A 13,981-nucleotide genomic window follows, 5' to 3' on the forward strand; every position below is an offset into this window, starting at 1 on the left:
ACAACTTCAATTATCTTAATGGAAAAAATTTCAATTCCCTGAAGACTGTAAAAGGCACCTGGAACAGTTCTTTGCTTAAAAAGAAAAAATAGCTTTCGGAAGATGGAATTATAAAATTGCCTGAAAAATGGCTTAAGGTAGTACAACAAAATGATGAATAGGTTCTTCAATAAAGTTCTTAGTGCCCTTCATGGATTACAGCCTTATTGTGGCAAACGGGCTTGTGTAACTCAGTGAAGCTATGAGCCATGCCATGCAGGGCCACCAAAAACGGACGGGTCATAGTGAAGAGTTCTGAAAAAACAGGATCCATTGGAAAAGGAAATGGCAATTCACTCCTGTATTCTTGTCAGGAGAACCCCATTGACAGTATGAAAAGGTAAAAAGATATGACACTGGAAAATGAGCCCCCCGCCACAGATTGGAGGGTGTCCAGTATGCTACTGGGGAAGAGTGAAGGGCAATCCTGAAAAACCTGTATGCAGGTCAAGAAGCAACAGGTAGAACAGTACATGGAACAACAGACTGGTTCCAAATTGGGAAAGGAGTATGTCTAGGTTGTATGTTGTCACCCTGCTTACTTAACTTATATGCAGAGTACATCATGTGAAATGCCAGGCTGGATGAAGCACAAGCTGGAATCAAGACTGAGGGGAGAAATATTAATACCCTCAGATACGCAGATGATACCGTCTTTATGGCAGGAAGTGAAGAGGAGCTAAAAAGCCCCTTGATGAAGGTGAAAGAGAAGAGAAAAAAAGCTGGGTTAAAACATTCAAAAAATTAAGATCATGGCATCCAGTTTCATCACTTCATGGCAAACAGATGGGGAAACAATGAAAACAGTGACAGACTTCTATTTTCTTGGGCTCCAAAATCACTGCGGTGACTACAGCCATGAAATTAAAAGATGCTCACTCCTTGGAAGAAAAGCTATCAAAAACGTGGACAGTGTATGAAAAAGCAGAGACATTACTTTGTTGACACAGGAATGTATAGTCAAAGCTATGGTTTTTCCATTAGTCATGTATGGATATGAGAGTTGGACCATAAATAAGGCTGAGAGTCAAAGAATTGATGCTTTCGACCTGTGATGTTTGAGAAGACTCTTAAGAGTCCCTCAGACTGCAAGGAAATCAACCTTGAATATTCACTGGAAGGACTGATGCTGAAGTTGAAGCTCCAATCCCTTGGCCACCTGATGAGAAGAGCTGACTCAATGGAAAATACCCTGATGCTGGGAAAGACTGAAGACAGGAGAAGGGGACGACAGAAGACGAGATGGTTGGATGGCATCACTGACTCAATGGACATGAGTTTGAGCAAGCTCTGGGAGATGGTGAAGGACATGGAAGCTTGACATGCTGCAGTCCATCGGGTCGCAAAATGACCGAGGGACTGAACAACAGCTAGTAAGAATGAAGCAGGTGGGCCAAAGCAAATCAGCTGTGTACGTGTCTGGTGGTCAAAGTAAAGTCTGAAGCTGTAAAGAACAATACTATATAGGAATCTGGAATGTTATGTCCATGAATCAAGGAAAACTAGACATGGTCAAGGAGACAACAGGATTGAACATTGACATCTTAAGAATCAGTGAACTAAAATGGATGGGAATGGGAGAATTTAATTCATATGACCATTGTATCTACTACTGTGGGAGAGAATCTCTTAGAAGACACAGAGCAGTCCTCATAGTCAACAAGAGAGTCTGAAATGCAGTACTTGGGTGAAAGCTCAAAACCGACAGGATGATCTCGGTTTGCTTCCAAGGCAAACCATTCAACATCACAGTAATCCAAGTCTATGCCCTGACCACTGATGCTGAAGAAGCTGAAGCTGACCAGTTCTACAAAGACCTACAACACCTTCTAGAACCAATACCCAAAACAGGTGTCATGATAGGGGACTGGAGTGCAAATTAGGAAGTCAAGAAATATCTGGAGTAACAGGCAAGTATGGCCTTGGAGAACAAAATGAAGCAGGGCAAAGGCTGACAAATTGCATCAAGAGAATGTACTGGTCATAGCAAACACCCTCTACCACCACCACAAGTGATGACTCTACACATGGACATCACCAGATGGTCAATACCAAAATCAGACTGATTATATTCCTTGTAGCCAAAGATGGTTAAGTTCTATACAGTCAGTAAAAACAAGAGCTGACTGTGGCTTAGATCACAAGCATCTTAATGCAAAATTTAGGCTTACACTGAAGAAACCAGGGAAAACCTCTAGGCCATTTAGGTACAACCTAAATCAAATCCCTTATGATTATACAGCAGAGGTGATGAATAGATTCAAGAGATCAGATCTGGTAGACAGAATGCCTGAAGAACTACAGAATGAGGTTCACAATGTTGTACAGGAGACAGTCACCAAAACTATCCTCAAGAAAAAGAAATGCAAGAAGGCAAAGTGGTTGTCTGAGGAGACTTTATAAACAGCTGAGGAAAGAAGACAAATGAAAAGCAAGGGAGAAAGGGAAAGACATACTCAACTGAATGCAGAGTTTCAGAGAATAGTAAGGACAGATAAGGCCTTCTTATGTAAACAATGCAAAGAAACAGGAAAACAACAGAATGGGAAAGACTATAGAGATCTCTTCAAGAAAACTGAAGATAGCAAGGGAACATTTCATGTAAGAATGGGCATGATAAATGACAGAAATGGTAAGGACTTAAAATAGATTAAGAAGAGGTGGCAAGAATATACAGAACTACTATACAAAAAAGGTCTTAATGATCCAGATAACCATGATGATGTGGTCACTTACCTAGATCCAGATATCCTGGATTGTGAAGTCAAGCGGGCCATAGGAAGCATTATTACAAACAAAGCTAATGGAGGTGACAGAATTCCAACTGAGCTATTTCAAATCCTAAAAGATGATGCTGTTAAAGTGCTGCACTCAGTAAGTCAGCAAATTTGGAAAACTCAGCCGTGGCCACAGGACTGGAAAAGGTCAATTTTAATTCCAATCCTAAAGAAGGGCAATGCCAAAGAATGTTCAAACTACCACAGTATCGTGGTCATTTCACATGCTAGCAAGGTTATTGCTCAAAATCCTTCAAGCTAGGCTTTAGCAGTGTGTAAACCGAGAACTTTCAGATGTACGAGCTAGGTTTCAAAGAGGCAGCAGAGCCAGAGATCAAACTGCCAAAATTCACTGGATCATGCAGAAGGCAAGCAAGTTCCAGAAAATCATCTACTTCTGCTTCACTGACTATGCTAAAGCCTTTGACTGCTGATCACAACAAACTGAAAAAATTTTAAATAGCTGTGAATACCAGACCACCTTGTGTGTTAGTCTCTCAGTTACGTCTGACTTTTTGCTATCTCATGGACTGTAGCCCAGGCAGGGTCCTATGTCCACGGAATACCAAATCACCTTACACCTGTCTCATAAAAAAACCTATATGTGGGTGCAACAGTTAGAACTGGACATGGAACAATGGACTGGTTTGTTCCATGGAACCAACGGAGTGGTTCAAAGTTGGGAAAGGCGTATGACAAGGCTGTATATTGTCACCCAGTTTATTTAACTTATATTCAGAGTACATTACGTGGATTGCCAGGCTAGATGATTTTCAAGCTGGAATCAAAACTGCTGGGAGAAATATCAGTAACTTCAGATATGCAGATGTTACCAGTGTAATGGCAGAAAGTGAAGAGCAACTAAAGAGCCTCTTGATAAAAGTGAAAGAGGAGAGTGAAAAAGCTGGCTTAAAACTTAACATTCAAAAAACTAAGATCATAGCATCCAGTCCCATCACTTCATGGCAAATAGATGGAGAAAAAGTGGAAACAGGGACAGATTTTATTTTCTTGGGCTCCAAAATTACTGTGGGTGGTGACTGCAGGCACAAAATTAAAAGACACTTGCTCCTTGGAAGGAAAGCTATGACAAACCTAGACAGTGTATTTCAAAGCAGAAACATCACATTGCCAACAAAGGTATGTATAGTCAAAACTATGGTTTTCCCAGTAGTCATGTATGGATGTGAGAGCTGGACCATAAACAAGGCTGAGCTCCAAAGAATTGATCCTTTTGAATTGTGATGCTGGAGAAGACTCTTCAGAGTCCCTTAGACTCCAAGGAGATCAAACCAGTCAATTCTAAAGGAAATCAATCCTGAATATTCATTGGAAAGACTGTTCCTGAAGCTCTAATATGCTGGTCATTTGATGCTAAGAGTTGACTCATTGCAAAAGACCCTGGTACTGGGAAAAACTGAGAGCAGGTGGAGAAGGGGGTGGCAGAGTTTGATATGGTTAGATAGCATCACCAACTCAATTGACATGAATCTGGGCAAGCTCCATGAGATAGTGGAGAACAGAGGAGTCTGGTGTGCTACAGTCCATGGGGTCACAAAGAGTCAGACATTGCTTAGTGACTGAACATCATCATCAAAATTCTTGGTGAAAATAAAAAATCTCTTAATTAAAAACAAAAGGAACTTTTTGGCCAACCCAGTAAATGCCAGGTATTAATATAAAAAGAGATTAGGTTACCTGAGTGAATTAGGCCTATAATTCAATGAAAAATTCTATTTTACCATTTTAAAGCTAGCAAAATATTGACCAAAAATATGGAAAAGTATCAATAATTCCACACCTTCAAATAAGAGTTTGAGAGTCTTCCACAAATGAACTTACTTACAAAACAGAGGTTCACAGACTTAGAAAATGAATCATGGTTGCTGAAGGGAAGGGACAGTTAGGGAGGTGGGGATGGTTAGGTACACACTGTTATATTTAAAATGGATAACCAACAAGGACCTATTGTATAGGACACAGAACTCTGCTCACTGTTATATGGCAGCCTGGATGGGAGGGGGTTTGGGGGAGAATGCACACATGTATATGCATGGCTGAGTCCCTTCCCTCTTCACCTGAAACTATCACCACATTATCAACTGGCTATACTGCAGTGCAAAAGAAAAGGTTAAAAAAAAGTCTGAGAGTCTTCTAGGAAGCAAAGTTTTAAAAATACTTCAATAATAATATCTCAATTTAAAAGGCAGATGTTTGACATTATACTTTGTCTAAATTTTTGTTTTAAAATATAAATTTATTTATTTTAATTGGAGGCTAATTACAATATTGTATTGGTTTTGCCATACACTGACATGAATCCACCACAGGTGTACATGTGTTCCCCACCCTGAACCCCCCTCCCAGCTCCCTCCCCATTCCATCCCTCTGGGTCATCCCAGTGCACCAGCCCCGAGACCCTGTATCATGCATCAATTTTTGCCTTTTATGAATAAAGGCAACAGAATAACTTTTTGCTGTACCCCATTTGAGATTTCTTTGAAACCCTATGCTCAGAAGATACTGTTAATTTTTTTTTCCACCTCCTATTTATGTGGACTTTCTATAACCCAGTCCTTCTCAGTTTGAGATCATCAACTTAAGATCACTCATATATATATAGTTATATTAATATATGAACCTCATGGTTGGCATAAACCAAAAACCTATAATAGAGATGCACACAAAAAAGACAAAGGAATCCAAACCCAACTACTAGAGATGGGCATCAAATCACAAGAGAAGAGAGCAAAAGAAAAAAGAAGCAAAAGAGAACTATAAAAATAAGCTGAAAGCAAGTAACAAAATGTCAGTAAGTATTTACCTATCAATAATTAAATGTAAATCGACTAAAAGCTCCAATAAAAAGACATAAAGTAGCTGAATGAATAGAAAACAAATACACATTACTGCCTGCAAGAGACTCACCTCAGATCTACAAACAGACAGATGTTGAAAGTGAAAGCGACAAAGATTTTCCATGAAAATGGAAGAAAAAGACAGACAGTAAAAAGGTAAAGGGCAATATACAATGATAAAGGGATCAATCTGAAAAGAATACATAGTAAGTGTAAATGTAAAGCATTCAACATAGGAGTATCCAGGTACATAAAGAAAGTATTAATAAACATAATGGGAAAAATTGATAATAATACAATAGTAGGGGGCTACACCTCATTTACATCAATAGCCAGACCATCCAGACATAAAATCAATTTGAAAACACTGGTCTTAGATGACACACCAGACCAGACAGAATTGAACATATATGGAACATTTCATCAAAATAGCAGAATACATATTCTTTTCAAGTGTATGTGAAACAATCTCCAGGACAGATCACATGTTATGCTACAAAATAAGTCTCAATAAATTTAAGAAGACTGAAATCGTATTAATATACAGCATCTTTTCTGACCACAATGCTATGAATGTGGAAATCAATTATAAGAAAAGAAGCACAAACACATGTATTTTAAACAACATGGTACTAAACAATCAATGGGTCACTGAAGAAATCAAAGAGGAAAATTAAAAAATATCTAGACACAAATGAAAATGCAAACACAATGACCCAAAATCTATGGGATGTAGCAAAAACAGATACAAGACTGAAATTAAAACAAGTCTAGGGACTTCCCAGGTGGTCCGGTGTTTTAAGAATCTGCCTGCCAATGCAGAGAACAAGGGTTTGACCCCTGGTCTGGGAAGGTCTCACATGCCATGGAGCAACTAAGCTGGTGCATTGCAACTACTGAGACCACAGGTTGAAACTAGAGTAGCCCCTTCCCACAGTAACTAGAGAGAAAGTCAGTGCAGCAATGAAGATGCAGCACAGCCAAAATAAAATAAATAAGTCTACTTCAGAAAAGAAGAACATTTTCAAATATGTCATCCAACCTTATACCTAGAGGAACTGGAAAAATAAGAGGAAACAAAAACTAAAGTTAGAAGTTTGCGCAAACTCCAGGAGATTGTGAAGAACAGGGAAGCCTGGCATGCTGCAGTCCATGGGGCTGCAGAGAGTTGGACACGACTGAGCAACGGAACAACAAAGGTTAGTAGAAATCATAAAGGTAACAACGGAGATGAATGAAATAGAGACTGAAAAAAAACAAAAAAGATCAATGGAAAAAAGAGTTGGTTCTTCGAAAAGAAAATTTATAACCTTTAGCCAGATACATTAAAAAAAAAAAAAAGATGAGCCACATAAATAAAATCAGAAATGAAAAAGGTTAAATTACAACTGATGCCACAGAAATACCAAGAAATATGAGAGATTACTATCAACCATAATATGCCAATAAAATGGACAACCAGTAAGAAATAAATTCCTAGAAACATACAATCTCTGCACAAGGCAGAAACAGAAAATACGAACAGATTAATCACCAGTAATGAAATTGAATCAGTAATATTAAAAGCTCCCAACAAACAAAAGTCCAGAACCAGATGGCTTCACAGGTGACTTCTACCAAACATTTAGAGAAGAGTTAATACCCATTCTTGTTAAACTATTCCAAAAAATTAAAGAGGAAATGTCACTTTCAAACTCACTTTACAAGGCCAGCATTATGCTGATACCAAAAGCATAGAAAGATACCACACACAAAAAAATTACAAACCAATATGCTTGAAGAACACATATGTAAAAAAATCTCGGGCAAATTATTAGCAAACCAAATTCAACAATACATTAACAGAAGGATTATACACCATAATCAAGTGAGATTTATTCGAGGCATGCTTGGATGGTATAATATCCACAAATCAATCAATGTGACACACTACATAAACAATTGAAAACTAAAAAGTACATGATTTCAATAGATGCAGAAAAAGCTTTCAGCAAAATTTAACATGCTTTTATGATTAAAAACAAAAAACTCTCAACAAAGTGGGTAGAGACAGAATGTACCTCAACATAATAAAGGCCATATATGACAAATCGCAGCCAACATCATACTCAATGTTGAAAAGCTGAAAACAATGTCCTCTTAAGAGGAGTGAGACAAAGATACTCACCTTCACTACTTTTATTCAACATAGTATTGGAAGTCCAAACCATGGTAATCAGATGAAAAAAAAAAAATAAAAGGAATAAAATTTGAATGGAAATAAATAAAACTGCCACCCTTTGCAGATGATATACTATATATAGAAATTCTTAAAGACTCCACCAAAAAACTATTACAAGTAATAAATGAATTCAGTAAAGTTACATGATACGAAACTAATATACAGAAATGTTCTGCATTTCTATATACTAATAATGAGCTATCAAAAAAGACTAAGAAAGCAATACCACTTAAAATTATATCAGAATGAATAAAATACATAGGAATAAATCTAACCAAGGAGTTTTGTAAAAGACTTGTACTTAGAAAACTGTAAGATACTGACAAGGAACTGAAGATGACAACAAACAAATGGAAAGATATACCACGCTCAAAGACTGGAAGAAATTAAGATGGTAATGGCGACCCTATGTGCAAGACAGCAAAAGAGATACCGATGTAAAGAACAAACTTTGGAACTCCGTGTAAGAAGGCGAGGGTGAGATGATTTGAGAGAACAGCACTGTAACATGTATATTACCATATGAGAAACAGATGACCAGTCCAAGTTTGATGCATGAAGCCGGGCACGCAAAGCTGGTGCTCTGGGACAGCCCAGAGGGGTGGGGTGGGGACGGGGTTCAGGATGTGGTGACACATGTACACCCAAAGCTGATGCATGTCAGTGCCTGGCGAAGACCACCACGATGTTGTAAAGCGATTCTTTAGCCTCCAATTAAAATAAGGAAATCAATTTTTAAAAATGATCATACTACTATCCAAGGCAATCTGCAGGTTCAGTGCAATCCCTATTAAAACACCAACAGCGTTTTTTCACAGAACTGGAACAAACTGTACAATCTGTATGGAAACACGGAAACACCCAAATAACCAAGCAATCTCTAGAGAGAGAAAAAAAAAGCATGGAGGTATCATGCTCCATGATTTCAAACCAAAGCTGACCCTTGAATAGTCATATATATCTTCTCTTCCTACCTAGGTTAAAAAAAATCCTTAAGAATAGGAACCAAACATGAAATTGTTTTTGTATCATCTACAGTGTCTCATTCAGAGATGAATACAAAATTCAAATGCTTTTAATATCAATTTAGAACATTAAAGGATAAAAGATGTAATTGAAATCACATTATAATTACAGGAAAAACCAGAGATTCATTATTTTTCATTTTTTAATCTTTTATTACTTGAAAGTGAAGAAAATGTTCATTTTTATAGAGTCCTCATTGTTTGTTATAATGAGGTTAGATTTCAAGTTGGCAGTGATTCCAACATAGTTACTGATTAAAATGTTAAGTATTTTACCTTTCTTCAGTTCTCTATTGGTTCCTGTTCAGTATACTTTATCTCTATCTTTTGAGAATGCGTGTTTATCAACCCACACCTACTAGAAAAGGCTATTTCAAATCAATGCAGCACCACTATCAATAGGGGCAAAGAAAGTTAAATACTATCACAGTATCATTAAGTTACTTAATAGTTTTTCTATAAACACATACCAAATACTCACACTTACCTCTTTCAATTATAAAAGCAGCTAATGAGTTGCTACATTTCAGATACTCTGATTGATTAGAAATTAGTTGACTAAATGTTTCTTTAACAATCTGTGAAATCTTTGCAAACTGAATATGTCTCCCTTCTAGAAAAAAAAATCAAATGCAACATGAATTTGAAGAACACTGTGCTTTATCCCAGAGGCCAGAATAACCTTTCAACTGAGTGAGTTAATTTTCAGAGGTATGGAAGTAAATTTATAATTTATGTCATGACTGAGATTTTAAAGTATTCCATTCTAAAAGTATACAAGTTATTGAGCTTTTTGGATAGACTCTTGTTTAAAAAAAGCAGCGCAAGTACTACATATTAGAAGATTACTGATTTGTATTTGATAAAATATTGAAAAGTCATACAGGAATACAGGACACAAGACAATTCTCTGTTGTAAGGGACTGTCCCACATTGCCTGACAAATGAAAACCAACAGTCTTCCCTAATCATTTTGATAATCAAAATATACTCCTTAGTATTTGCCCCACTGAGAACCACTGCAAAGCACTAAACACTTAAACTCTTGATACAGTTCCATGTTCCTACTAAACAAAAGCCCAGACTTTGAAAGGAAATAAAGGTAGTTTTAAGTAATTAGGACTACTACAGAATAGTTAGTATGGGCTTCCCTGGTGGCTCAGATGGTAAAGTGTCTTCCTGCAATTCTGGAGACCAGGGTTCAATGCCTGGGTCAGGAAGATCCCCTGGAGAAGGAAATGGCAACCCACTCCAGTACTCCTACCTGGAAAATTCCACGGACAGAGGAGCCTGGTAGGCTATACAGTCCATGGGGTCGCAAAGAGTCAGACACGACTGAGCAATTTCACTTTCACAGAATAGTCATAACCAAGAATATACATCAAAACTTACCCATGAACTTTTTAAAAAATATGAAAGTTTTGAGGTTCTGAGATAGGACCTTGGCCACCTATTGTTTTGTGTATATAATGCTTGTGTATCCCCAGGGAAGAATCATTATTCTAGAGAATGAGAGGTTGCAGAATCACTTAACAGAGTATTTCTCAAAGTTTACTTGTTTACTAAGCCACCGAAAGTTCCTGATGTTGCATGATGGCTGCTAAGTAGTCTTATCAAGTGGTTTGTAGTCCATGATATCTTCGGAGGAAAGAAGTAATGACACAATTTTGCTCTCATGCATTGCATATATATGAAACATATAAATAAACTTTCATAGAAATTCTTACCTGCTTAATAAATATATTAAAAAGGCACACAAATGATAAAAATTTCAACATTATTAGTCTTCGTTAATATAACTAATCTCAGTTAAGCCATTTACAAGTTTTTATTTATATTTGTCAAACTTGAATTTTTCTTTGTTAATACTGTTAATGCTCTCTTAGAAAAAACAGGTAAAGTCACATCAAAAAGAGTTAAAGAACTTCATAGATACAATCATAAAATGAAATTCTGAGGGAAAGAAGAATGAACTGCTGGTTATATTCTTTTATCTAACCACAAAGTGTGAAGGTGCAAATTATTACAATTGCATGCTAGCATATATTTTATTTAAATTCGCAAAACCATTGTGTGGCATAAAAATTAGCTTTTGGTGTTAGTAAAAATGTATAGTGTATAGTAAAAATACGAATGAGAAGTATTCAGCAACTTGGCTCTGCTTATCACCAAAATCTTATGATACAAGAGAAGCATACTCATTTAATGATATTTTAAAATGAAATCTTTTTTTCACTCCAACAGCAATATAAAAGGTGTACATTCAGAAGTCTTCCTTTCCAAATGCAACCACTATTATCAGGATGGATATTTTGATGAACAAAAATATAAACAAATAAATAAAAACATTTACTGCTTTAAAAAATAAAAACTGGGCATGCTAAAATCCACTTTGCAACTGGTCTTGGGCATCATTCAAAGGTAGACATTAGTGCTACCCTCCTTCTTAATGGTTCCAAAGAATGAGTGTAATTTGTTTCATCATGTCCTATATGGTTGGGCTTCCCTTGTGCCTCAGCTGGTACAGAATCTGCCTGCAATGCAGGAGACCTGGGTTTGATCCCTGTATGGGGAAGATCCCCTGGAGAAGGGAAAGGTTACCCACTCCAGTATTCTGGCCTGGAGAATTCCACAGACTGTAGAGTCCATGGAGTCGCAAAGAGTCGGACAAGATTCAGTGACTTTTAGTTTGACTATATAGTTAGCAATTATTTTGTGCAATGATATAAAACAGAAAAATACACTGCAATTAATACTGACAGAACAAGAATTATATGTGAGGCAGGACAATGTTTCGCTGAATATAAAAGGTTGCACCTGAATATTATAAAGAACATTTAGAACTTAACAACATACTGATACAGCTCTTGATCTTAACTGGCTGTTGAAGAAAATAATGAATCCTGTGAATATAAACAAATCTTTGCCACTAAATGGATCTCTTATTAGCATGCATATGAATAAGGAGCAATACCATTTTTCCTATACATGTGTGCTGCTTGCTGAGGAAATAAAATGTTCTCACAAATTATTGGAAGTGAAGGATGAGATAAAACATGATATATATGATGTTAACACCATTTTCTTGACTTCCAGTTGCTAATTTCAAGCGATCCTTAATATCATAAGGAACCTGAATCTATCTTCAGAACCAAAATGTTATATTAAGTGAAGATACAGTCCAGTAAAAATATGGCAAAGTAGACAGGCTGTGAAAAAGTGAGACCTTCCATAACTGGCCCAAAAGGAGCTGTTCAGGAGATTTTTATCTATCTCAAATCTTTTCTTCTTCTAAGTGATAATATTCAACTCTTGTGTTTACACATCAGCCTGAAGAATGATGCTTGTCCCTCCCTTTCCTAACAGAGAACTGTTAATTTTTAACTTTTTAACTCCTTACCTGAGCCTACCAAACCTGACTCTACTCATGTATTTTTTTAAACACATTGTTAACCACATATTCAGGGAACCAGTAATCTGTATTATCTGCCCATCATTAACCTAGGATTCTTTCTAGTATTCATTAAAAATGTCCATTGAAGCTGAAAAGACTAGAGCCCCTTTCAATATTAAGAGATCACTGCTGTTGAAATGATCATTCACTGTCCTTCTGTTCATCAATTCCTATGATCATTAGATCAAGTGACAATATTTGACTGAATATATTTAACTATTGATTGATTTTGCCTTTTGAATGTGCCTATTTCCCCTGGTCTAGTCCTTTTACTCGAAACAAGCACACAAATGTACACAGCCTTTTTCTGTCTCAGAAAGAGTCTGAAAAGTGTATTCAAATCCTAATCCTCAGACCTGGAAAGGACAAAGAAAGAAATGCTCTTCTTCATTTTAGTTTTGCAAATACTCTAAATTTTAAAGTCTGAAGTGTTACTACTATGTAGGCAATGTATAAATTAAGGATAATTTCCTGCCTTTCAGGGGATTAACAATCTAATGGGAAAAGTATACAACAATCACCATATAGTGTTGAATAGAATAAAATATTACAATAAAATAATAGTAGTTACTATTTAGTGAGCACCTACTGTGGGCCAGGCACTGATCAAGTTTTTGTACATGCATAAATTAATTTAAATCTCACAATAACCCTATGAGGCAGTTATTGTTGTAGCCATTTTACAGGTAGAGAAATTAAGGTGTACAGAGAGAAGTAAATGGTTCTAGGTCACACAACTAGTAACTTTAATTGCAGTTATAGTTTTTTTGAGCTTCAGTAACAACTAACATTAAAAGAAAGTGAACAGATTATTTGAAATGAATATCCCAACCATCAAGCACCAGAAAGCCAATGGATTTCATTAATGACCAGCCCACCAAAGCACAGAATTTTCAAAAAACCAGTTACATGATATTGATAAGTCATCTCTTTATAGGAAAAAAGCCACTTCTTTGATTGTTCCTCTCCAATTTTATTATTTGTCTAATTTTTAGCAGAGTATGGAAGGAAACACTCATCTTTGTAGAAGTGTGACAGGTTTGAATAAAATACTAATGCACATTTTCATACCTATGCATATTTTAATTGTATGCTGTTATAATTTTTAATTGGGTTAATCTTCTTTTAAAAATTATCATAAAGGACTTTCCTACCATAATGTACTTTTGAAACATATACTGGTTCAGGTGAAACAATAGGTTCTGCAGGGATAGGAGGAGGACCTGTAAATAAAACAAAATCATAAGGAAAAATGTAACTTCAACGTTCAAAAGGACAGGTATAATACTATTCTGTAATAAAACAACAATCCAAGAATGATTGTTTTTTCTATATACATCTGCCAACTCTAGGCCATCAATTATCCATTAGCTCAGCCTTTCTAAATGTTTTTGTTATACTGAAATCAATTATACAAACACCAAATACATTTCTGGTTCCCTGTTCTTATGCTACTATATAGCTTGCTTTGTAACAGATTCAACATCCTGAAAATCGATTAAAATTAAACCCTAGTTTAAATGCTTATGAACAATTTTATATCTATAGTATTACCAGGTAAAACATTTATAAAATATTTGTATTTAATACTCTATCAAAATTTTAAT

General features: G+C 36.2%; 1 protein-coding gene across 2 annotated transcripts in view; it reads right to left on the bottom strand.

Moving 5' to 3' along the window:
• The window catches only part of ADAD1 (adenosine deaminase domain containing 1), an 80,087-nt gene that overhangs the window by 54,460 nt on the left and 11,646 nt on the right, over positions 1 to 13,981 (bottom strand). For both annotated transcript variants that reach the window (XM_043487232.1, XM_043487222.1), the window contains exons 5-6: positions 13,529 to 13,597; positions 9,408 to 9,533 (exon numbers count right to left, since the gene is read on the bottom strand). In XM_043487232.1, the coding sequence (XP_043343167.1) occupies positions 9,408 to 9,533; positions 13,529 to 13,597 (195 nt within the window). The remainder of the gene's footprint in view (positions 1 to 9,407; positions 9,534 to 13,528; positions 13,598 to 13,981) is intronic.

This window comes from Cervus canadensis, chromosome 1 (assembly GCF_019320065.1).
Source record: "Cervus canadensis isolate Bull #8, Minnesota chromosome 1, ASM1932006v1, whole genome shotgun sequence".
Classification (NCBI taxonomy): domain Eukaryota; kingdom Metazoa; phylum Chordata; class Mammalia; order Artiodactyla; family Cervidae; genus Cervus; species Cervus canadensis.